The sequence below is a fragment of the Phyllostomus hastatus genome, unplaced genomic scaffold (genome assembly GCF_019186645.2).
Source record: "Phyllostomus hastatus isolate PE091 unplaced genomic scaffold, TTU_PhHast_1.1 phas_contig_17, whole genome shotgun sequence".
Taxonomy (NCBI): domain Eukaryota; kingdom Metazoa; phylum Chordata; class Mammalia; order Chiroptera; family Phyllostomidae; genus Phyllostomus; species Phyllostomus hastatus.
This window is the reverse complement of record NW_025333664.1, coordinates 719,004-740,604: the sequence shown is the minus strand read 5'-3', so window position 1 is coordinate 740,604 and position 21,601 is coordinate 719,004. Positions and strand designations below refer to the sequence as shown.

At 69.6% G+C, this 21,601-nt stretch overlaps 2 protein-coding genes across 2 annotated transcripts in view; one reads left to right on the top strand and one right to left on the bottom strand.

The window, feature by feature from the left end:
* The window catches only part of DIDO1 (death inducer-obliterator 1), a 34,438-nt gene extending 13,878 nt beyond the window's left edge, over window positions 1-20,560 (bottom strand). Inside the window, exons 1-7 of the mRNA XM_045832719.1 lie at window positions 20,418-20,560; window positions 12,692-12,859; window positions 11,579-11,686; window positions 9,824-10,634; window positions 7,533-7,854; window positions 5,868-6,086; window positions 4,812-5,022 (exon numbers count right to left, since the gene is read on the bottom strand). Coding sequence (XP_045688675.1) covers window positions 4,812-5,022; window positions 5,868-6,086; window positions 7,533-7,854; window positions 9,824-10,632 — 1,561 coding nt within the window. The 5' untranslated portion in view covers window positions 10,633-10,634; window positions 11,579-11,686; window positions 12,692-12,859; window positions 20,418-20,560. The remainder of the gene's footprint in view (window positions 1-4,811; window positions 5,023-5,867; window positions 6,087-7,532; window positions 7,855-9,823; window positions 10,635-11,578; window positions 11,687-12,691; window positions 12,860-20,417) is intronic.
* LOC123814969 (basic proline-rich protein-like) lies at window positions 13,709-21,120 on the top strand. Its single transcript, XM_045833124.1, has 5 exons — window positions 13,709-14,624; window positions 17,004-17,174; window positions 18,051-18,497; window positions 19,244-20,514; window positions 20,848-21,120. The coding sequence occupies exons 1-5, from the start codon at window positions 13,709-13,711 to the stop codon at window positions 21,118-21,120; spliced, it is 3,078 nt and encodes a 1,025-aa protein (XP_045689080.1).
* The last annotated feature ends 481 nt before the right edge of the window (window positions 21,121-21,601 follow it).

Below are 21,601 nucleotides of genomic sequence, written 5' to 3'. Positions count from 1 at the left end.
CCAGCACAGCCCCGCGCGCCCACACCCAGGGACGGGCGTCGCGGCAGAGGCCCAGCACCCGCACCCAGCGGGCAGCCCCTCGACCACAGACTGCGTTACATAGAGTTCGTCCCACCCAGAGGAGGCCCTTTCCCCCAAACCCCAGCCACAGGCAGTCAGGCCGACGCCTGTGGCGGCCGCTGCTTGCGGGCGATTGGCTGGGACGGCCAGCGAGACCCAGGGTCCGGGGCGACGGGAGGCCCACCACACTCCAGGTGCGCAGGAGTGGCTGGAGGCCCAGCAGGGGCGCCCCCTCCCCTCCCCGAGCCGCCCAGACCCGGGGCTGGGCCCGCACCCCTCCCCCGCGCGCCCCTCCGCCGACTGAGGAAGCCCGCCCCACCGCGGGAACCGGCTCCGCAGCCCAGTCGCACTCGCGGCCACCGTGGGGGCCACGGCGGGGGCGGGAACCCTGTCCGCTGCACCCCGGCCTGCCGCCTGCCTGGCGGGAAGGGCACCACGAAGCCCCCCGTGCAACTGCGTCCCCGGCAGGAGCCCTCCTAGCGTGGGAAGCCAACGAGCAGCAGCCAGAGACATCACTTGGCTTTCGTGCGTCTGCCCAAGTCTTTCGAGTTGTTCTTCCAGCAGCACAATGAAGCGCTGGCTTGCTTCTGTCGGCCCACACCAGCCCCCGAGCAGCCCGGCGCTCCGGGAGGCTGAGGCTCTGGGACGTGTGCTCCCTGCCGGGCGCCGGGCTCGAGCCGCCCTCGGCGCAGAGGTGTGCAGGCCTCTCCTGGGACACTTGCCAAAGACCCCACGTGCAGACCCCACTGCCCCTGGCTGATGCCCCTCCCTGTCTGCAGCCTTACGCAGGGTTCTGAACATCCACGCTGGATCGGCAGCGCAGGAAAACTCCGGCCCAGCCCTGGCTGGTGGGGCTCAGTGGACTGAGCGCTGGCCAGCGAACCAAAGGGTCCCTGGTTCAACTCCCAGTCGGGGAACGTGCCTGGGTTGGGGGCCAGGTCTCCAGTACAAGGCGCAGAAGAGGCAACCACTCATTGGTGTTTCTCTTCCTGTCTTCCTCCCTTCCCCCTTTCTAAATCTTTAAAAAATGTTTTGTTTTTTCTTAAAAAGGTCCCATTCCTCAACGTGACTAGGGTGACATGTGACCAAGGCCTCCCGGGAGCTGGGTGTGTCACTCAAGGGGACTGGCAGACAACCCAGAGGTGCGGTGGCCTGGGGAGCTTGGCCAATGCCTTCCTGCTACCGTGGCTGGTCCCAGGCCGCCCCCTGGTCCTAAGGCTGCAGTCGGATCACCGCCACCTGAGCCCGCCATTTACTGCCTTGCCTCGGGATGGGGCTCAGGGGCCTTACACCCTCCCTGCAAACTCTGGGCCCCCATGGGTGCTGGGGGGAGGCCCGGGCGGCTGGGCGGCAGTCAGTTACCTGGGCGCTCTTCCTGCGGAGCTCCTCGGGGTCCGCCCGCAGTGACAGCCGCCCCCACCTTCACTTAAACAAACGGAAGTGGCAAAACTTATCCGTCTTCTCAGTGTACTTCTTGAGTTCTCAGGGAGCTCAGAACAGAACTATGTGCATGGTTGTGCCTCTGAGATCAAGGCCGGGAAGTGATGCCCAGCTCGGCCCGAGGGCACCTGAGACCCCCGAGGCCCAGTGGGGGACCGCGGTGGCGGCACCCCCACATTGGCCTGGACTCTGGCAGGCACTGGTGCCGCCGGAGCACCGGTCTTCAGCGTTAGGGTGGACCCAGTGCCAGGTCACGTGAAGGGCCGTGAAGAGCAGGTGAGAGCAGCAGCTGTCAGAGCTGGAAGCTCGCCTCCCTGGGGGGCTGCAGCGCCTGTGCTGAGGGGTTTCACCCCAACGTTGGGAGTTCATGTGCATGTGAAACCTTTCCCCGAGCTGACTCCCTAAGCAGGTGGCTATCTCAGTGCTGTAAAAGGTACGTGTGAAATACCAATGTCCCCGGCAGCCAGGGACGCGGGAGCGCCGTGGAGGTCGAGCCGCCCTCCCCTAGGACCCTAGGACAGGCTGCGCTCTGCAGTAACGGGAGAGGGGCTGGGGGGGGGGCAGGGCGGGGGGGGTTGCTGGTGTGAATGTGAAGCCTGCTTTGTCTGCAGCCACATCTCACTGCCTCGGACAATCCTGGAGGAGAGAGGGGCAAACGGCTCGTGCGGCTGGTAACACACAGGACCCCACCTCCCTCTAAATGTCTGCAGAACGTGCCCAGGTGCTAGAACCCTCCACGCGTCTCTGACAGGAAACACGTGGGCCCCGAGGTGGTGTGCAATGTGCTCCTGGAGCCGGGCCCGGCGTGTGGCCGTCCCGGGGCCGCACCGGCCTGGGGGCAGGGCTGCCTGCCGCCCGGGGGCACGGTGCGGGCTGACTGGGGTCCTCGGGTCCTCGCGGGGTCTCCTGTTTTCACTCTCAGAACTCCCACTTCAGCCACAGTCTGCTCAGGTCCCCGGGCCTGGAAGCCCCCTAAGGAGCCGCCCGAGGGTCCCCAACTCCTGGGCCCGTGCCTGTGCGTGCCAGACGCCCCACTGCGCTGTGCAACACCCTGGGGCCTTCCGGACAGAAACGCGCAGCCCTCCTGTGCACACTGGACGGCAACGGGAGGAGGGCCGGCAGTGCGTGTGTGTGGGGGGGGGGAGCGGGGGACGGCTCTGAAAGCACAGGCGTGATGGGTTTGGGAGGGAAACTTTAAAAGCAAGTGTCTCCACAAGTGCGGGCAACCTCAAAAGCAATTTTAAAAGTCCAGTGGGGACAGCTGTCAACGGGATCGCCTGAGGACACGGAGGCCCTGCCGATGCTCTTCATGGGAGGAGGAGGAGGAGACGGGCCCACCCCCATCGAACGGAGGGGCCCCCGGCATGGCCCCTGCCGTGTCGTCCTCGTACCCACGGTCCCAGGGACGGGGTGCGCAGAGCGCCTCCGGGAGGGCATGCGGCCCTCTGGGCGGAGCGAGGGTCCAGTGCCCAGGCCAGCCCCGCAGAGCCTGGCCTGCGGCCGGCAGGGGTGGCCCGGGGGGCGGAGGTGGGTTCACAGCAGCGACTCACCGGGCTGGCGCGGGTACCCTCCCCATGTGCCTCTCACTGTCCCCCCTCTCATCTTGGGGGCAGGTGATGTTGCTGGGACAACAGAAAACAAAACCAAAACCAAAAGCAGCTAGCTCAAAAGCCTCCCCTATGCGGTCAGTCCTGGGTGCCACCGGTTTCCACTGCGCGGGGTCAGTGTGCGAGGAGGGAGGGCCAGTCCTCGGTCTGCTGCGACTTCCTGCCCGCTGACGCCGCCGCGCTCCAGCGAGGAGCTGCTGGTGTGGGGGGCAGAGGCGAGAAGAGACGGGGGCCGGGCTGCGAGCAGGGGTCAGGCCCCCAAGACCAGTCAGTGGGTGAGCGTCAGAGGACAGCCCTCCCGCCGCCCCGCCCCGCACGAGGTGCCCAGGAAGCCTTCCAGCGCTAGTCAGCAGGTGGGAGCCGGCCGCCAGGGCCGCGGCTGCTGTGCCCAAGTCCCTGACCCCGCCGAGTGCCTGTGACCCTCCCGGAGCTGACACGGGACTGCAGCGTGACCACCCCCACCCGTTCACGCGTGAGTGGTGCGTGTGTTCACATATGTTCACGGCCTCTGTCAAAGTGCTACTTCGTAGAGGTGCTGGAACTTAATGAAAACTTGAGACGTTGTCAGCATGAAACTCTGAGCTCGACAACCTGAGGTGTGTCAAGCGCACTTTAATACACGCAGGTAACTGTGTTTAACAACTCGTTTCTAAATTATGTTTCAAAATCTAGCATTGCTTTGAAATTTACGTGGGTCCGGGCCCTCGGCATCCTGGAAGCGAGCCTCTAGTTGCACCCCTCTAACCCCACCAGCTCAGCCCTGCCCACACGGCCCACCCTCGGTGACAGAGGGGACGGAGAGGAGGCAGCCTCGCTCCTGTCCAGCCCGGGGAATGCAGGGCTCTTTAAAAAGGCGTGAGACAGGGAGAGAAACAGAATCAATGAAAAACGGAGTAAAAACAGTTCCGGTCCACAGAAAGAGAGGCACCCCACAGACCGACTTGCAGACCCAGAACCTAGCTCTGGGGCGGGGGCTGCAGCAGGAGGAGAGGGGCACACTGTGCTGCCTGGCCGGTCAGGGGCTTCAAAGACGGGCTGGCAGCACCCTGACCCCTCGCTGGGGATGGCGGTGGGGCGGGACCCGGCCGGCCCGGCGTCCAGGCCCCGCGGCAGTCTGCTCCAGGGGCCCCAGCACCCACTTACCTGGGACCGGCGCGGCCCGGGGAGGGCCGCAGCGCAGCGGCGCGGGCTGTGTGGGTGTGTGCTGTGTGGGCTGGGCATGGGGGCTCTGTCCGCTCAGAGCCGGGGCTGCCGCCGGCTCTCAGTGTGATGCTGATTGGCGGAAAGAAGCCCCAGGACACACAGAGGGAGGGGCGCCCACAGGTGCCCTGGGGCAGCTCGGGGCTCCCGCCTGGCCGACAGGGCGGGGACGGAGAGGCACCTGCCGCAGGACCGGCCTTGAGCTCGGAGTGGCGGGCAGGCGTGCCCACTCCGCTGCGCTGTGCTGGCGACGGCACGGATACTTACCCGCGCCTGGCCGCACACACACACCAGACCTCCACTGCCGGGCGCCACTCGGCACTGCAGCCGCCGGGCTTTGTGGGGAGCAGGCGGAGGCGAGCCCGTGGGGCTCCGGGGCGTGTGCGTCTATCCTCGGAGCGGCCGCGCCGAGCGTGGCCGCACCTCCAGCTCTGGACAGCCCCTAGGGGACGGCCGTGCGGAGAGACGGGGAAGGGTCCAGAGGCCACCCTAGGAGATACATACATTTACACAACAGTGACGGCCGCGGGGCAGCGGTCTGCTCCGGCTTCACCGCGTTGTAGTTGTGGTCGCTGGCCCAGGACGGCGTGCTGCTCTCGCAAGGCGCTTCCTGCACCGGGGCCTCGCTCCTCGCGGGGGCCCCCGCCGCCTTCTTCACGGCGTTTTCCTTCTTGTCTAGAGCCGGTCTCTTGTGCAGGGAGACTCTGACGCCTGCCTGGGGAATCAGTGAGACCCCAGTCACTGGGCGGATCAGCGCCAGGCCACCGCTCACCCCCACCCCCGCCCGTGCACGGGCGCCGAGTCCCCGCAGCAGCAGCAGCAGCGCTCAGCTCTGCCCGTCGCCGGCCGGCCCTGCACGCGGCTCCGTGTGACGCCTTCACGTCACCCAGGGGCTGAGGTCCTGGCCCTGCAGCTCGACCTCTGGCGCGAAGGCACGCCACGGAGCCGCCCGCCACCCCACAGAGGCCCCCGGCAGCCGGGGCCCCCAGGGGCCTGCGCGCTCTGTCGGCCACCCCACACAGTCGCTCCTGCGACACAGCAGCTCGGACTCAGAATGACCGGCTTTAACCTGAGGCCACGGAAGGCTCAGTGAGCATGAAAACATCTCAGGAGATGCCCCCCCAGGCCTGCGAATCATGAGAGCAGTGGTGGTCAGCACGCGGCCAGGCCGCCTGAGCTGACTGCGGGACGGCCCTCGAGAGCAGAGCAAGTGCCCGTTACTTCTGACACACTCTGGCCCTCCCCAGACCCCTCGTGCCCAAGACCCCGACCCCGACCCCCGCGTCTGGGAGCCAGGGCTCTCTCTCACGGGGGGCGGCGGTCAGGGGAGCCCTGCCTAGGGGCCCACGCCCACCGCGCCGGATGCCCGAAGGACAGGGCCGGCCGCCGACCGCCCGGCAGAGCACAGAGAAGGAACACAAGAGCCCACTGAGAGTCTGAGGCAGGGCCAAGCCCCGCCCGCACGGCCGCCCCCACGCCCCGCAGACGAGCCGGCAGGGCCGGGACGTGGACACGCTCGTGTGTGGGCGGCCCCCGCAGGGGCGGTCCGGGCCAGCCTACCTGCACGCTGCACTTGGGGAGAATGAGCCTCTCGGGCTTGGCCTTGGCCTTGGCCTGTTCTCTGGGCTTCGCTCTGGCCTCCTTCCCCGCACGCAGGACCTTCATGGTGGCCGCGGCGTGCTTCAGGATGCAGTCGCTGCTGCAGTAGACCGAGTCCGGCTGCGCCGCGCGCGAGCACCCCGGCCCGATGCACCTGGCGGCGGCAGGGCCTTCTGCAACCTGCGGGACGACAGGACACGTGGCTGCAGACCCGGCGGCGGCGGTGCCCGTGCGGCGCGGCGCCCAGTGCCGAGGGCACTGCTCTCCGTCGAGAGGCGCGACGGCGTGTCTGATGCGAGTCGCTGGCTCAGAGCACGCCGGCGGCCGGCGGCCCGGGAAAGGTGCGCACGGCGCTGCCCCCGTCTCGCCGCCCGCGTCCCTGTGCAGGAGGGCGGCCCACGCCCACAGCCAGGCCCCCTCACAGGGCAGACGGCCCTCCCGTGGGGGGAGGGGGCCGTGACGGGGACCCCAGCCGTTCTGCGGGCGAGGCTGCCGGGGAGACCAGGACGCCCCGCTAGGCCTGCTTCTCAGACCCACGACGGGCGCCACGGAAACCGCACAGGGCACGTCCCGCACACTGAACCGCGTGGGCGTCTTGAGAAGCGACGCTGCCCTTGCCTGCCCCGAGGGCCCGGCCCCCACTGGCCTCTGCGCTGCAGCCGCCGCCGAGCCCCAGCGAGGGCCCGGCCGAGCCGGACCCTGGTCTCCAGCTCCCAGACACCGAGCCCAGGGCGAGGAGCGTGTGCCTTCCCACCCAGTCTGCGGCGTCTGCCGCGCACCGGGAGCTGAGCCGGCGGCTGCCGTCTCTAACGGCAGACGGCGTGCTGGTGGTCCGGACGGAACCCACGCAGACGCACCCTCACGTGCACATGGGCCAAGTCAACTGTCTTCCCTCCCCGGAACCCAGCTCCGCTCACGGAGACACAAACTCGGCCTCAAACACACACGACAGAACCACGAGCTTCAGGTGACCCTTCCCGCTGACCGAATGACTGCTCCGTCACCTTTCCCGACCACCCAGGGGTGCTGCGTGCTGCCCTTCCCCCCGGGGCCCGCCACACCTCGAGACAGCCGCCCACACACCCCGGCCCCGGCCCCGCAGCCGACCCCGCAGCCGACCCAGCAGCGGGGCCCACAGGCGAGACTGAAGGATCACAGCCCCAGAGGGTCCGGCGCCCCAGCTGGGGGGCAGGGAGTCAACAGCCGGCACAGGCAGATGGGACAGGAGCCACAGACAGCAGCCTGGCCCCCCGCGCCCCCCCCCCGAAGATAATCCGTCACCATCACCCCAGGCTGCCAGTCAGCGGGGGCTGCTGCCACCGCCGCCACCCTGGGCGTCCAGCGATGCCAGTGCCAGGGCACCCGTTCTCTCAGGACGGCGCGGGGACGCATGGCCACTCGCACTCCCTGACTCGACGGGGACATGCGGGTGCATGGGGTCCGCCGGGAACACGGAAGGAGGGACCTTCTAACAAGCAAGTACACTTGAGGACGTGCCGAGTCCCCGGTGACAGTGCCTGGGCTGGAGCGCCACCCGGAGTGGAGGGGCAGGCCTGCAGAGCCCGCGGAAGGACGGCCTTCCCTCCAGCACCCCCCCCACCCCCGACGCCCGCCAGCAGGACCCACCGGCTGGAAGATCTTGAGCTTCTTCTTGCCACTTGGGTTCGCGGCCTTCTCGATCCGCCCCTTGATGCCTTGGTCCTCGCTGGACTTCTGCTCGACGGTGCCCATGCTCGTGCAGTCCGCGCCGTCGGGGTCGGCGGCTGGCAGCCCGGCCCCCTGCGGGCCGGTGGCCTCGGCGCGCGGCTCGTCCTGCCCCTGCAGGATGGTGCAGTTGGGGCAGATGTAGTCCTCGCCGTTCCGCTCCAGCAGCCGCCCGCGGGCCTCGGAGATGCCCACACAGTCGCCGTGGAACCACTCCTCGCAGCGGTCACAGCAGATCATGAACCTGGAGCCGGGGGGGCACGAAGACCAGACACGCACACTCAGTGAGGGCAGGCACCACCAGCGCACAGTGTGTGCTATCAGTGTGCTACCGTGTGCCGCCAACGTTCCAGCACGTGCCGCCAACGTACCAGCATGTACCAGCACATGCCACCAACATACTAGCCTGCACTATTAATGCACTAGCACGCATGATCAATGCACATGTACCGCCAACGTACCAGCACGTGCCATCAACGTGCCAACACACAGTGCACTAGCACGTGCCATCAGTGTACTAGTATGTACTACCAGCATACTAGCATGCACCATCAATGTACCAGCAGCACATTAGCATGTACTACCAATGCACTAGCATGTGATCAACATGTCAGCATGCATGACCAACGTACTGCGGTATGCCGCCAATATACTAGGACGCACCACCAATGTACCAGCACGTGCCATCAACACACTAGCATGTACTACGAATGTGCTAGCATGTGGTCAACACATCAGCATGTATGACCAACGTTACTACCGTGCACCACCAATACACTAGCATGCACCATCGATGCACCAGCACGTGCCACCAACACACACACCCAAGCACGTACTACCAATGCAGTAGCATATGATCCACACGTCAGCACGTGTGATCGATGTACTGCCAGTATACCAGCGTGTACCATCAATGCACTGGCACGTACCACCCCACACTACCAATGGGCTGTCGTGCACTGTCAGGGCACCAGCACGGTGTCATCAGTGCACCAGCACATGCCATCAACACACTAGCAAGCACCATCAGGGTACTAGCATGTACTATCAGTGTACTCGCATGTACCATCCATTTTACAGCATGGGCCATCAGCACACTAGCACGTGTGCCAATGTGTCAGCACCTATGAACAATGTCCTAGTGTGCACCACCCACGTACTAGCACTATCACGCACCCTCACGTGCCATCAATGTACCAGCGCGCACCATCAACACACTAGCGTGTGTGATCAATGCACTAACGTGTACTATTACACCATCAGGTGTCACCAGCGTACTGACATGTACTATCATTGTACCACCAACACACTGCTACATACTGCCCATGCAGGAGCAAGTGATCAATGTGTCAGCATGCATGATCAATGTACTAGCATGTAGTGACATACTAGCACATACCTGTGCACTGGCATGTGTCACCCCATATCACCAACATGCTATCATGTGCTATCAATGTTCCAGCATGTTGTCATCCATGTCCCAGCACATGCTATCAACACACTAGTGTGCACCACCAGAGTGCTAGCATGCACCATCAATTACAGCATGTACCAACACACGAGCAAGTATGGCCAATGCACTAGCATGTGTGACAAATGCACTGGCACGCACCATCAATGTGCCAGCACACACCAGCTCACCACGCATCACCCATGACCCAAGTCCGCCCCGGCCCTACTAAAGGCACGCACTCGCACAGACAAGGGGGGGACAGGAGGGCGGGGCCCACCCCGCCCCCAGCACGGCAGCAAGTGTGCTCCCCGCGTCTGCGCGGGGCCTTCCGAGCGAGCTGCAGGCCTCCCTCCCGGCCCCCGGCCCCCACTGCTCCGGTTCGTCTCTGCGAAAGAGCAAGTGCCCTTCTCCCCGCCGGTGGACCCGGCCCTGGCCCCCGCCCCTGAACGGCACCAGGGCAGTGCCCCGAGACCTCTGGGATGACAGCAGCGACCCAGTCTGCCACCCCCCACGCCAGCCACGGGCCACCCGGGGCTGCAGAGACCGACGTGGCGAGGAGCCCCGCAGGGCCGGTGGCAACCACAGTGCGGTGTGCGGCCCCACGGCCCTTCTGAAGGACACCTCGCCCGCGTCTGTGACCGCACAGGCTGCTCGCCCAGCCCGGCTCTGCCGCTGTGACACCGGACGGAGGCCTCTCCGCCGCCTTCCGCACGAGGGCCCGCCCCCCCGGGCCGCCCGCAGCCCCCCGCCCAGGACGCACCTGTTGTTGTGGGGCTGCCGGCACATGCAGTACAGCGCGCTGGGGTCGTACGCCTCGCCCTCGGGCTTGTGCCGGCCCGAGCCTCTGGGGCCTTCCCCCGGGGCCGCACGCCCCTCCGACACCCTCTCTCGGCCGTCGCTCGCGGCCTGGCCGGCCGCGGGCTCCTGCGGGCCCGGCGGGGAGCTGTCCCCCGCGTCGGCCGCCTCCATGCCGGCCGCCCCCGCCGGGCCCTCCTCCCGACGCTTCTTCCTCAGGCGACTCAGGGCGCCTCTCGGGGGCCGGTCGGCTGGCTCTTGCTCTCGCTTCCTCCGCAGGCGGTTCTGAAGTTCTTTCAGGGTCAACCCATCGCTGTCGCTGTCCGAAGTGTCGTCCTCGCTGTCACCTCCCTCGGCCTTCGCGGCCAGGCGCTCCTTGCTGCCCGCGGGGCTGGCCCCGGGCCCACCTCTGCCGTCAGAGGTGCTCTCCACGCTCCCCTCCGAGGCGGTTTCTGCATCTGTGGCCGGGCCGGAGGCGGGCTCGCCGGGGTCCTCGGGCGACACGGGCAGAGTCCTCCTCCCTCTGCGGCGGACCGTCGTGAGGAACTCCTCCACCCGCTCGGTCCGCTTCGGCTGGCGCCCGCTGCGTCGCAAGGAAAGGCTCTGCTGCTGCTGCTGGGGCTGCTGGCCCACAGAGTCTGGCTCCGCGTCCCCAGCGCCCTCTCGCTTGGCAATGGTGGTCCTCCGAAACCCCCACGTTTTCCTAAACTCTTTACTGGTGGGTTTGATGACCTTGGGGGCTTCCTCATTGCTCGGGCCACCTTTCTCGTCCATACCTGACGGGGAAACGCAACCAGACCACGACCGGCGTTAGCGAGGCTGTGCCTGCAGCGGGGGCGCGGGGAGCCACCGAGCGGGGGCCGCGGGAGCGCCCTCCTGCCCCCCGGCCGTGAAGGCACCCCTGGGGGCAAGTGCCCGTGACCAGGATGTCCTCAAGTGTTTTGCAGGACATAACGCAAGGTGACTCTCAAAGAGAACCTTAACTGTTACATATCGAACATTAAAAAAGAAAAACGGCCCTGGCTGGTGCAGCTCAGTGGATTGAGCACCAGCCTGTGAACCACAGGGTCGCCGGTTCGATTCCCAGTCAGGGCACTTGCCTGGGCTGTGGGCCAGGTCCCCCATAGGGAGTGTGCAAGAGGCGACCACACAGTGATGTTTCTCTCCTACTCCTTCTCCCTCCCTTCCCCTCTGAAAATAAATAAAATCTCTCAATGAGTGGAAAGAAGCAGCCAACACACCTACAGCTGTGCCACTGGGCTGCTTCGGACAAGTGCCCACGGAAGAGGCAGCAGGGGGCGCCAGGCGAGGCGCGGGCCCAGGGCAAGGACAGGACCGGGGCAGGGCTCGCTCCGGGGCACCGGAGTCGGCTGCCGGCTGGCCGGCACTCTCGCCTGGGGTCGAGGACCGGCTGTCCCGCCCCAGGTCGGAGCCCGGAGCCGCCGGGCTGGAGAGGGTGTGTGGGACCCCCATCCCAGCCAGGCTGGGTCCTGCTGCGCCCCGAGTCCCGACTCCTCGCACACGAGAGGACGGGTTTGGGGCAGGCGGTCTCACTGCAGCTGCAGGCAGCCGGGACCCTTCCCAGGCTTGGCCGGGGCTCCGGTGCGTTTCTCCGCTCCACTCCTCCCCCGCCCCCGCGCCCCCCACAGACCAGGGAGGGGCCGCGTCTGCGGAACGCGGGAGCCGCCTGGAGCGCGGCGGCCTGGACGCGCAGGTGTACCTGGAGAGCTCCTGTCCAGGCTGTCGAGCTTCAGTCGCGTGGAGTCGCCAGCGGGGCCTCGGGCGCCGCGCCACGTTCCATCCCAGGGGGCTGGTGCCGAGCGCAGACCTTCGAGACACGGAGGGCATGTGGCTCAGGACCACATGCACCCCCCCTGCCCCCGCCTCCTGCCCGGCTCCGCGCCCTGCACTGGGGAGCCTGGCCTCACACTCCCAACCACGCAGGAGCTTGCCGGAACGGCCATGGCGTCAGCCTGGGTGCCACCCCCGTCTCTGGTCCCTGAGGTGACAGCTGGACTAACCCGGGGCTCATGGTGGCCCCAAAGCAGAGTGCTCTGGCCGGCAACCCTGGGCTGGGCACCCCGCGCTGCTGGCACCCAGGAGGCAGTGCTGGCCTCACGGGGCCGGAAGCTTTACCCCGCAGAGCCCAGCGCTGCACCCCCCACCCCAGCAAGGCCGTGCTCCTCCCACGCGTGCGTGGTGGGAGCCGATGAAACTGCGGACCCCTCGGCCTGGAACTCGGACTTTCAGGAGAAGCAAGTGCTTCTGCTCCTGCGAGCTCCCAGCCAGTCTGACGGCCCGCCTGCGGGGGCTGAGCCCTCCGTCTCCCGGGGCGTGCTCGGGGTCCCCCGTGGGGTGCTCGGGGTCCCCCGTGGGGTCCACGCCAGCAGGCCTCCTGCGGAGCGGCTGGGACCCCGCGGGCTGGGGAGGGAGCTGGCGCCCTGCAGCGGGGGCGGCTGTCTGCAGGGGGCGCTCTCCTCTGCAGGGGCCCCACCCCAGAGAGGACGCGGGCCCCGGCAGAAGGACGAACGCCCTGAATCACACCGTTCCCCGCCCCAGCTCGAGCTAACGTGTCTCGTCTGCAGAGTCTGTTTCACTTTCGGCGTGCTCAGTGTGGCCGCCAGAAACCCCGACAAGTCCTTCCTCGACGGGGCGCCCACAGACGGGAGTCTGGGGAAGGGGCAGCAGACGATCCCCACGGCCTCACTTCCCACGCGCCCGGGAACGTGCAGGCCAGGCCGAGGCCGCCTCCGGCGCGCCGCGCCAGACCCGGAAAACAGACACCCCGACGCCCGAGGTCTGGCTGAGGCTCCTTACCACCAGGGACACCTACCTGCCAGACACCGAGAGCCTGGAACTTTCCGGAAGTCCTCAACACAACACGAGCCTGGCCGAGGCAGGCGCTGGGCCCGAGCCAACAGCAGGCTGCCGACGCACCGCCCCACAGTCGCAGCTCGCCGCTGCCGACGCAGGTGGCCGTGAGCCCGTGCCTGCAGAGCTCCTGGAAGAAGGGGAGCGGGGGGTTACACGCCTGAATCGCTGACTCAGACCACGTGAACACGCCAACACACGACCACGTGGGTCCGGGGAGGTGGGACCCAGGTGCGGGACAGACCAGCCGCACGGGGCCCCCGCGAGAGCGGCTCGTGCAGAGCGTGAGAGGGCCGGGCAGCGAAACCGGACGAACGCCGCCGTCCCGACGCTGGGAACCCGCTCCTGGGCCCCCGCCGCCCCACGCCCGCTGAAAACCCCTCCCCCACGACCCCCCACCCCAGGGCCCTGCCTGGCTGGCCTCAGCGCCCGCCCTCTCGGGTCCCCGGGAGCCCCCTCCAGGGGGGCACGCGCCTCCCTGCCCGTTCCAGAGCCAGACAGCGGCGCCCGCTCTCCGCACACGGCTCCGTCGGCGGGCCCCCCCCGGGCCCGGCCCGCAGACCCACCTCCCACTCCAACTGCCTCCGCAACTGCGGTCTCCCGAGCGACCCGGAACAATGACCAACGTTCTGAAGCCCCTCCCTTTAAAGCGACAGTGGCCACCTGCCCGCGTCACGGCCCCCGGGTGCTCACGGGGGCGGAGCCAGCGCCCCGGCAGCCCGACTCCTGCCAAGGGGCCGGACGGAAGCCTCGCGCGCACGCTTCACGGCCCCCAGCGCGGGCGGGGCGTGCGTCCAGGGGAGGGAAGCCCAGTCCAGGCTCCTCTGAGCGGTGAACCCGAGTCTGACCTGACGTGAGTGCTGGACAGTGCTCCAGAGAAGCTGGGTCACTCCCGCCGGGGGCGGCGCGAGGACGGGCCTGTCCGAGACCCGTCCGGTCGCTTCGGACGACGACGCGGCCCCCTCGGCCGGACGCCGTGATGGCCGCGGAGCGGACTCCTGCCCACCGGCTCCTCCTCGGCCCGGACGCCCGCTCACGCAGGCGAGACCGAAGCGGCACGGCTGCAACTGGCACCGCGCCCCCGGCCTCGGGGGGAGGGGGGGGCCGGTCACAGACCCGCGCCCCCACCGCCACCGCCACGGCAGGTCTCTCCCAAGGACAAGGGGTGCGCCCTGCCCCCAAGGCTCTCGGAAGGCGGCTCTCCGACCTCGGGGTCTCAGGGCCCCAGGAGTCTGGTCCCCGCGGAGTGAGCAGCACCGCCAGCGTGCACACGGGGCTTCCCAGGCGGGTGGGCATCCCCGCCCCCCCTCCGCGCCGCGAGGAGGCTCACCCGCAGCACCGGCCGCCGCACGACCAGGAGGACAGGACCCCCAGCGCCGCCAGCACCGCCTCCTCACACAGCCTCACCCGCCACCGGGAAGCCGCGGAGAAGGCTCGCAACTACCGAGGCGACCTCTCCGACACTCGGGTGCTCGCTCACCCGCGGGCTGAGACTGGAGCGCAAGCCACGGGCACTGCCCACGGCTCTGCCGGACCCAGAGCCCCGGCTCCGAGGAAACGCCGCCGCCAGGACACAGTGCGGGCGCTGGCCGCTCCCGCCCGGGCTCATCCGGGAGCTGGCGAGCCCTCAGCTGCCCTGTCGGGGACGCTGCAGGAAGCAGCAGCCCCGCCCGCCGGCCCACTCCGCGGGGAGGGCGGACGACGGCCACAGAGGACGAGCCTCGCCCCCCACCCCGTCCGGGAGAGGGCGCCTGGGGACGCGCGGCCCCAGGACGAGGCACTGCTCTGGGTGTGCGGGCAGCTCCCACGTGCAGCCCCCCGCCGCGGACCCGAGCGCTGCCCTCCAGACCGGCGCCTGCAGGCCACCCCGAGGCCCCCGCCCGCCGCCTCTCACAGTGCCGGGCTGCCCAAGCCCCTTTCTCCAAACAAATCGGAAAGTGCCCTCCCACACACCACGTGTCGCTTCACACGCAACCCACGGACGCCGGCTGTGTGACAGTTGCGAGGTCGAGCCGGGCAGCTCCAGCTGGTCACTCGCAGCTCTGTGTGAACCCAAACCCTCACCCCACTTGACCTCTGACACGGCCGGGGCCTGCCAGCCAGAGCCCGCGCCCCGAAGGCCCAGTGTGACCGAGTCGGCCTGAGGCTCTGGCGGCCGCCCCGAGGTGCGTGGTGCCCATGCCGGGCGGTAGGCGCCCCTTTCCTGTGGACGAGGAGGGACGCGGGGACACCAGCCAGCAGTCCCTCGAGCTGCACAAAAGGGAAGGAAGAGGAAGGACTTCTCCGAGGAAGCCCGTCACAGCTCAGCCCCCACTGACAGGCAGTCTGTCCCCAGCCGTGCCAAGCCCCGCGAGCCCCGTCCTCGGGACAGCGCCGGGAGAGGGCCGCACCCCGGGCTCCAGCAGCGGCCACCGTCGGCCTGCAGCGCACGAGCCGTCGGGCTGGGGCCACGGAGCGCCCGTCCCACGCAGCCGAGCGCCCCACCGCGCGGACCCCGCGGGGCCTGGGGGGAGCCCGGGGTGCGGCCCCCGCTGCCCAGGTGCGCGGCGACGACAGCCGACCCCGTCCCTCAGCACGCTCTGCAGGGCGGGGCTGGCCCCCCCCCGGTGGGCCCGCCGGCACGCGGTCCCCCGCACCCTCTGCACCCAACGGGCTCCAGTGGCGGTCTGCATGTGTGCCCCACCTCCCATGTGGAACCCCCCACAGCGGCGCTCGGGGGGCCTCTAGGAGGGGCTCAGTCACAAGGGAGGAGCTCCGGGAACGGGGCCAGGCCCTGAAAGCAGGACCTGGGGAGCTGGCTCCCTCGCACCCCCCCACCCCCCGTCTCGGGCCTGGAGCCGCGGGAAGGAAGCGGGGTCGTGCCTGCGCCCTGCGGGCCCCCCGGCCGCTCCCGGCGCACAGGAAAGCGGGGTCTCGAACGCTGCGCATGCAGCTTCCCCGCCCCCACCCCCGGGTCTCGGCGACCCTGTGACCGGCCCAGGTTCTCGGTCACACGAGAAAACCCGCCACGGGGGGCAAGTGTGGCTACGCTGCGTGCCTGAGGACAGCCAGCCGGGGGCCGGACCCCCGGACAGAGCCCCCCTCGCCGGCCCCGACGAGCGCTCTCAGGGTGGGGCACAGGAGACCCCGGTGCCCAGGCCCTTCCCAGGACACAGGGCCCACGGGCCCGTGACCGCTGCTGGGCATTTCGGGGGCTGCTCCCCAAGCCTGCAGGTCCTGATGAAAAACCCCGATCCTGCCCCGGCTGCTGTGGCTCAGCGGACTGAGCGCCGGCCCGAGATCCAAAGGGCCGGTGGTTCCATTCCCAGGTGGGCACACGCCTGGGTTGCGGGCCGGGTCCCCAGCAGGAGGCGCTTGAGAGGCAACCACACACGGATGTTTCCCTTCCTCTCCTTCTCCCTCCCTTCCCATCTCTCTAAAATAAATAAAATCCGACTCCCTCCGGTAGCTAGGGGCACTGCCGAGACCCCTGTACCCTGGGGTGGTCCCCTGGGGTCACGCCCATGGAGATTCGTGTGCCACACCTCGGCCCCCGACACAGGCACTTGCGCCGTGTGCCCGCAGCGGGAGCCGCGCAGGTGGGCGGCGGTGTGCCCTGAGGACGCCAGCAGCAGGGGCGCCGCAGGTCCCACACCCGTCTCAGCGCTGCCCCCGCCGGCACCGTGCTGCACGGCACGGCCTGGCCCCTGCCCAGCAGGCACCCGGCCTCACTCGACGGGGCTGCCCACTCGGGGAGAGGGTGTACCCCAAACACGCTGACCTGTGACCACAAACTAGCCTTTTCCCAAAGAGCGAGCGGGAGGAAAGAAGTCTGGTTAAGCCAATCACGAACCACAAAGACACTGCCCGCCGTCCCCAAGAGCCCCGTCCGACTGGCTCGGGGCCCGGCCACCTGGTGGCCCCGCCCTCCCCGGCGGCGGTGGGAGCAGAGGCTCCAGGCGTGGCCCCTCAGCCCTTCCCGGGTCCCAAGGTCAGGCCGTCGGCCCGCTCTGGGGCCTCGCTGCCCTCTTCCCTGGAGCAGCCGCGAGAGAGATTCGCACACGCGGGACACAACGCTCCTCTCACCCAGCGGTTCTGTCCTGCACACGCTTCCTGCCAGAGGCACCCGTGGTGACCTGCAAGCGCGCGTCCCGTTCGCGGTCAGCGAGCGTGGGCGGCACCACCAGACGTCGCTCCGGGTGGCGGGCGCTCCCCGGGGTGTGGGGCTCGGGCGTCAGACCCCTGGGGAGGGCTCCCCCTGAGCACAGGCCTGACCCTCGGGGGCCGTCACCCAGACGAGGAGGCGGGGGCAGCCCCGGGCCCGCAGAGCCCCGAGCGTGGCCGGAAAGGAGACACGGGCCTGCAGGTGCTGTGCTCCGTGACCTGGGGACCAGCCCGGCGGACGGTGCGTCTCCGCTGGGGTCCTCCGCCCCCGGGGCCCGCAGAGGTCCGCGTCCGGTTCTGGGGTGGGGCAGTGGGAAAGGTCCCCGCTGAGACTCCGCAGGCAGCAGTGGGGTGACAGGGCTTCCCGGGGCGTCCGAGCAGGCCCGCGCAGGCTACTGCCCGCTCCTGTTGGCGCTGCTGGGGGCGGCTGTCGCTCAACTAGAGGGAGACGGCGCCATTTGCACCCACACCCCCAGGCGTCCAGGGCCAGGCGCTACCTGGACCTGCGCTTCCATGGGGGGCGGGGACACCTCGGTGGGACCACTCAGCATCCCTGGTCGTCGTGACAATGGCACCCGGGAGAGTCCTGCCCCCCCAAAACGTGCCCCCCAAAGTGGGCGGAGTCCTCTGATGAGCGGGCGGAGGGGCCCAGTGGCTTTACCCCAGAACACCCCGGCCTCCACCCCTGCTGCAGCCCTCACAGCGGGTCACCTCTCTGGGCTGTGACTTTCTGGCCTGGGGAACGGGGACAATTGTGACCCCACAGCCCCCCCAAAGGGCATCTGAAATGTCACCAAGTCAAGACCAGGCAGCAGCGCCAGCCGCGGGCGAGCGTGGGGAGGGTGGCCAGCACCAGCGAGCACAGCCCGGACGATGCGGGTGAGCGGCGGGGGGGCCCCTCGGGGCGCCCGTCCCACCAGCGTTTCCTCCAAGCCCCTCGCCCTCCCCCACGGTCACGCGGGCTCTCCCGCCCGCCCCGGCGGGTAACCGGAAAGGGCAGGGGTGCCTCCAGGGCTCCGGCGCCCGCCAGCAGGAGACTGGCACGCGAGGCCGAGGAGCGCTGTGCCAGCGTGCTTCCAGGCTGTGGCGGGGGAGCCCGGCGCCCCTGGAACGGGTGCGTGGAGGGAGGAGAGGCGTCAGCCTCATCAGCCACCCTCCCCGAACCACCCTGGCCACAGGCCCACGTCCAGGCCGCCCCCTACGGGCACCTGGCTGCGACGTGGGCTTCTGCAGGTGCCCTGGCTGGTGCTCCTGCCTTCTGCGCAAGCATTTGCGTTGTTGTAACGCTGCACGCGAGTGTCACCTCTGTGACGCACGGCGCAGCAGGGCCAGCCTCCCCGGGGTGTGTGGAGCGTGCGAGGGCGTGCAGAGGGCCACACCAGCGCCCGTCAGCACGTGGAAGCACGACCACAACGCCCGCCTCACAGACGACACACTCGGCCGCTGCCCCCGGCTGGGGACGCCCCGCCTGCAGCCGGGGCCGCGGGCGCTCAGCCGCCCGTCCAACGCCTGCCCTAGCCCGGGTGACGGCCTCCCCGGACGTCGCTGCTCTGAGGGCGAATGGAGGCCTGAGCAGGAGACGCCCCCGACCGGGGCCGCAGCCGACGGCCGAGGCGAGTGCGCACGTGAGGCTGGTCGGGCCGCGCACGGCGACCCATGGACGACAGCGAGCTGGCGAGAGCAGTCTCCGCTCCACGGGGGCCCAGCGGAGTCCCTGGTGCCGTGGACAGCAGCACACAGAGGGTCAAACCCTGGCTGGCGTGGCTCCGTGGACTGACCTCCAGCCTGCAAACCAGAGGGTCGCTGGTTCGATCCCCAGTCGGGGCGCGTGCCTGGGTTGCAGGCAGGGCTCCCGGCTGGGGGCGCATGAGAAGCAACCGACAGGTGTTTCTCTCACAAACTAACCTCCCCTCTTTCTCTCTCCCTTCCAAGAAGTGAGTAAGATCTCAAGGAAAGAAAGAAAAGGTCAGAGACCTGGACCATGGGGCAGGCCCCAACCGGGAAGAAGAATCCCTGGGCTGCTGGGGGGCCAGGCCCACCTGCCTGCGGAGACAAGCTTTGGGGGCGACAGCAGGACCCCCGACCCCCGGCCGGGGAGGACTGGGGGCCCCGGTGCCCACTCGTCCCCACGAAGACCAACCCAGGACCAGGGCTGCCCCCAAGGGCTGCACCTCCTCACCTCCCGGCCCCAGCCAGCCGCCGGCCGCTCCGGCCACGACCGCGGCCTCGGCCAGGGAAGACCCGGGGGACCCGGGCACCGGCCACAGGAAGGCGGGGAGCAGCCGCCCGCCCCTGGTGCCTGCCCCCTTTCTCACAAGAACAGCCTGAATTGAGCCCGATGCTACCAAGCAAAGGCCCTCAAACCGGGAAGCAAACGGAAGACGCCCATCGCCGCTTCTGACCCCGCGGCTGAAGTCACCGCCCGAGCGCAGAAAGGGTCGGGGCGGGCCGGACGACCCCGCGCGTCCCCACCGCGCGCCCGCGGGACACAACACACAGGGGCCGGGGGCTCGTTCCGGAGGCCGCAGGCCGTCGTGTCTGAAGCGCAGGGCCCAACACGCGGTTCTCGGGAGCGAGGCCGCAGGAAAACCGCGGAGCGCTTCCCCGGCGCGGCTCTGCCACCGCGGGGCCCCGCGGGCAAATTCCGAGGACGCGCCCTCGAGACCCCGACACCCACCTTCCCTCTCCCACCGCGCCACCGGGCACGGGGCTCCGGCCTCACCCCTCAGCGGGCCACCGACGGGGACCTCGTCACCCCCGGCCCGGGCGGCGCTCGGCGTCTCCAGCAGCCACCGCGCAGGTCGGGGCGCCGCACCCCGGCCGCCCGGAGCCGCCCCTCCCCGCTCCAGTGCCCGGGGCAAGACTCCAGGCAGACAACCTGCCGCCGCCGCCTGGCGGCCCCGCCCGCAGCAGAGGGCGCGGGAACGGAGGGACGGGGCGGACGGGAGGGCCCACCGGCGAAAGCCCGACGGGGCGCCGCACCCCGCCGCCGCCAGACGCCCGGCTGAAGGGCACACCACCGCCGGGGCACCCGCACTGCCCGCCCGGCCTCCCGGGGCCCACCCGCCGCGCCGCCTCGCAGGCGTCGCCCCCGTCACAACCGGCCGGCCCGCGGACGCCGCGAGAACGCACGCTGGGACCGGCCCTGGAGCGGAACCGCGTCCCCAAGACGTCCCGGGCACGGTCTCCGCCCGGGAACGCCAATCCTACCCGTCCCAGGGCCGCGCGGGCCGCAGGCCTCTCGGCGACGAGTCGGCCCGGCGCGCCAGGGCGGCGCTCCGCGCCTCCGGCTGTCAGGGCGCTGACGCCGTGGCCGGACCGGGCGCCCGCCCGCGGCCCGTGCCCCCCACCCGCACCGCGGGCCCGACCCCTCCCCCGCAGCCCGGCCGCCGCCATCTTCTCTCTCCGGCGGGAGCGCGGCCCGGCGCCGAGGCCGCGGCTCTGGGCAGGCCGGGCCCGGGCGCCGCCGCCCCTGCCCTGCCGCCCGCGCCCGCGTGCGGCCCGCGGCGGCCAGCCCCTCCGCCTGGCTCCCGAACGCCACTGACCTCCACTCCCAGGCCTCTAGAGTCTTGCAGCCATTTCCTCCGGGCTCAGGAGAAGGAGCGAGCCAGCGACCGAGCAGGGGAGCGATCGAGCGATCGAGCGCGCGGGCGGGGTCGGCGTGGGCCACCGAGACGCAGGGACTAGAGGGCCCACCCTCGCTCCGCTCGCAGGGAGCACGCCCGCCACCGAGATGCCGCGGAGCTAGAGGGGCCGCCCGCGCCGTGAGCGGCGCCCCCGTGCGGCAACCACCAGAAAAGGCCGGGCCCGGGCTCCACCCCGTGCGCATGCGCCCCATGTGCCGAGCCCAGGGGCCTAAGCTGGGGGGCGCAAGTGGCAGGGACCGAGGCTGCCAGCGGAACAGCCGGTGGCCCGGTTCCTGTCGGCGGGCTTCTGAGGGTAAAGCAGCGAGGCGCAGCGCCTCTTTCCCTCCAGCCCACGGCGCGAAGGAGCCCCGCCCGGCGGCCCACCCACGAACGCAAGCAGCTTGGGCGCACCTGCCCACAGGGGCCGGAGGGGAGGGGAGGCGAGGCGGTCACCGTCCGGGAAGGCGAAGGGCTCCGGCAGACGTGCGGCCTCCTCGCGGATCGGATCGGCGCCGACTCGCGAGGCCCCCGCGCCGGCCTGCCCCGCTCGGCCGACCTCGCAGGGGAACTTCTGCTTCCTTCAGGCGCCCTGGGCACTGGACACTCGCCCCGAGGGCAGTAACCCCTTGGCCTCTGACCCCATGACTTGCCCCCACAAACCTGCTTCCTGTTCTTGCAAGTAGAAGCCCCTTAGCAGAAAGCAGAGAAACGCCCTATGTGCGGCCGGCGCGCGCCCCTGACCCTTCAGGTCTCCCAGGCGCTTCCCCGCGCAAAAACCAGGACCGCGGTACAGGTGCTTTCTGGAGTCCTCCCCTCGGGGACCTGCTCGTGGGTTGAGACAGACGAGGGAGGGGACGAGCATCCATCCGCTGCCTCCCGAACTCGCCCCTACCAGGGATCGAACCCACAACCATATGGTGCCTGGGAGGACACGCCAGTCTCGGAGCCACCCAGCCAAGGCCAGAGGTGCCCGTCGGTGCACGCCTCTGGAGACCTCAGGCCTGCCGTGCTCCGCAGAAGCACGCGGGGCAGCTTGCGTCCACGGTGGGGTTCCCATGGGACCACCTTCATGGCTTCGCAGGGACCGGCCCTACACTCTTCCG

Excerpts from the sequence above, each read along its gene's own strand:
- LOC123814969 (XM_045833124.1), top strand. The coding sequence starts at position 13,709 with ATGGCCGCGGAGCGGACTCCTGCCCACCGGCTCCTCCTCGGCCCGGAC. Across the intron at positions 14,625-17,003 it reads CCCGCCCGCCGCCTCTCACA|ACGAGGAGGCGGGGGCAGCC; the intron begins GTGCCGGGCTGC and ends GCCGTCACCCAG. Across the intron at positions 18,498-19,243 it reads CGGCCGAGGCGAGTGCGCAC|CAAACGGAAGACGCCCATCG; the intron begins GTGAGGCTGGTC and ends CAAACCGGGAAG.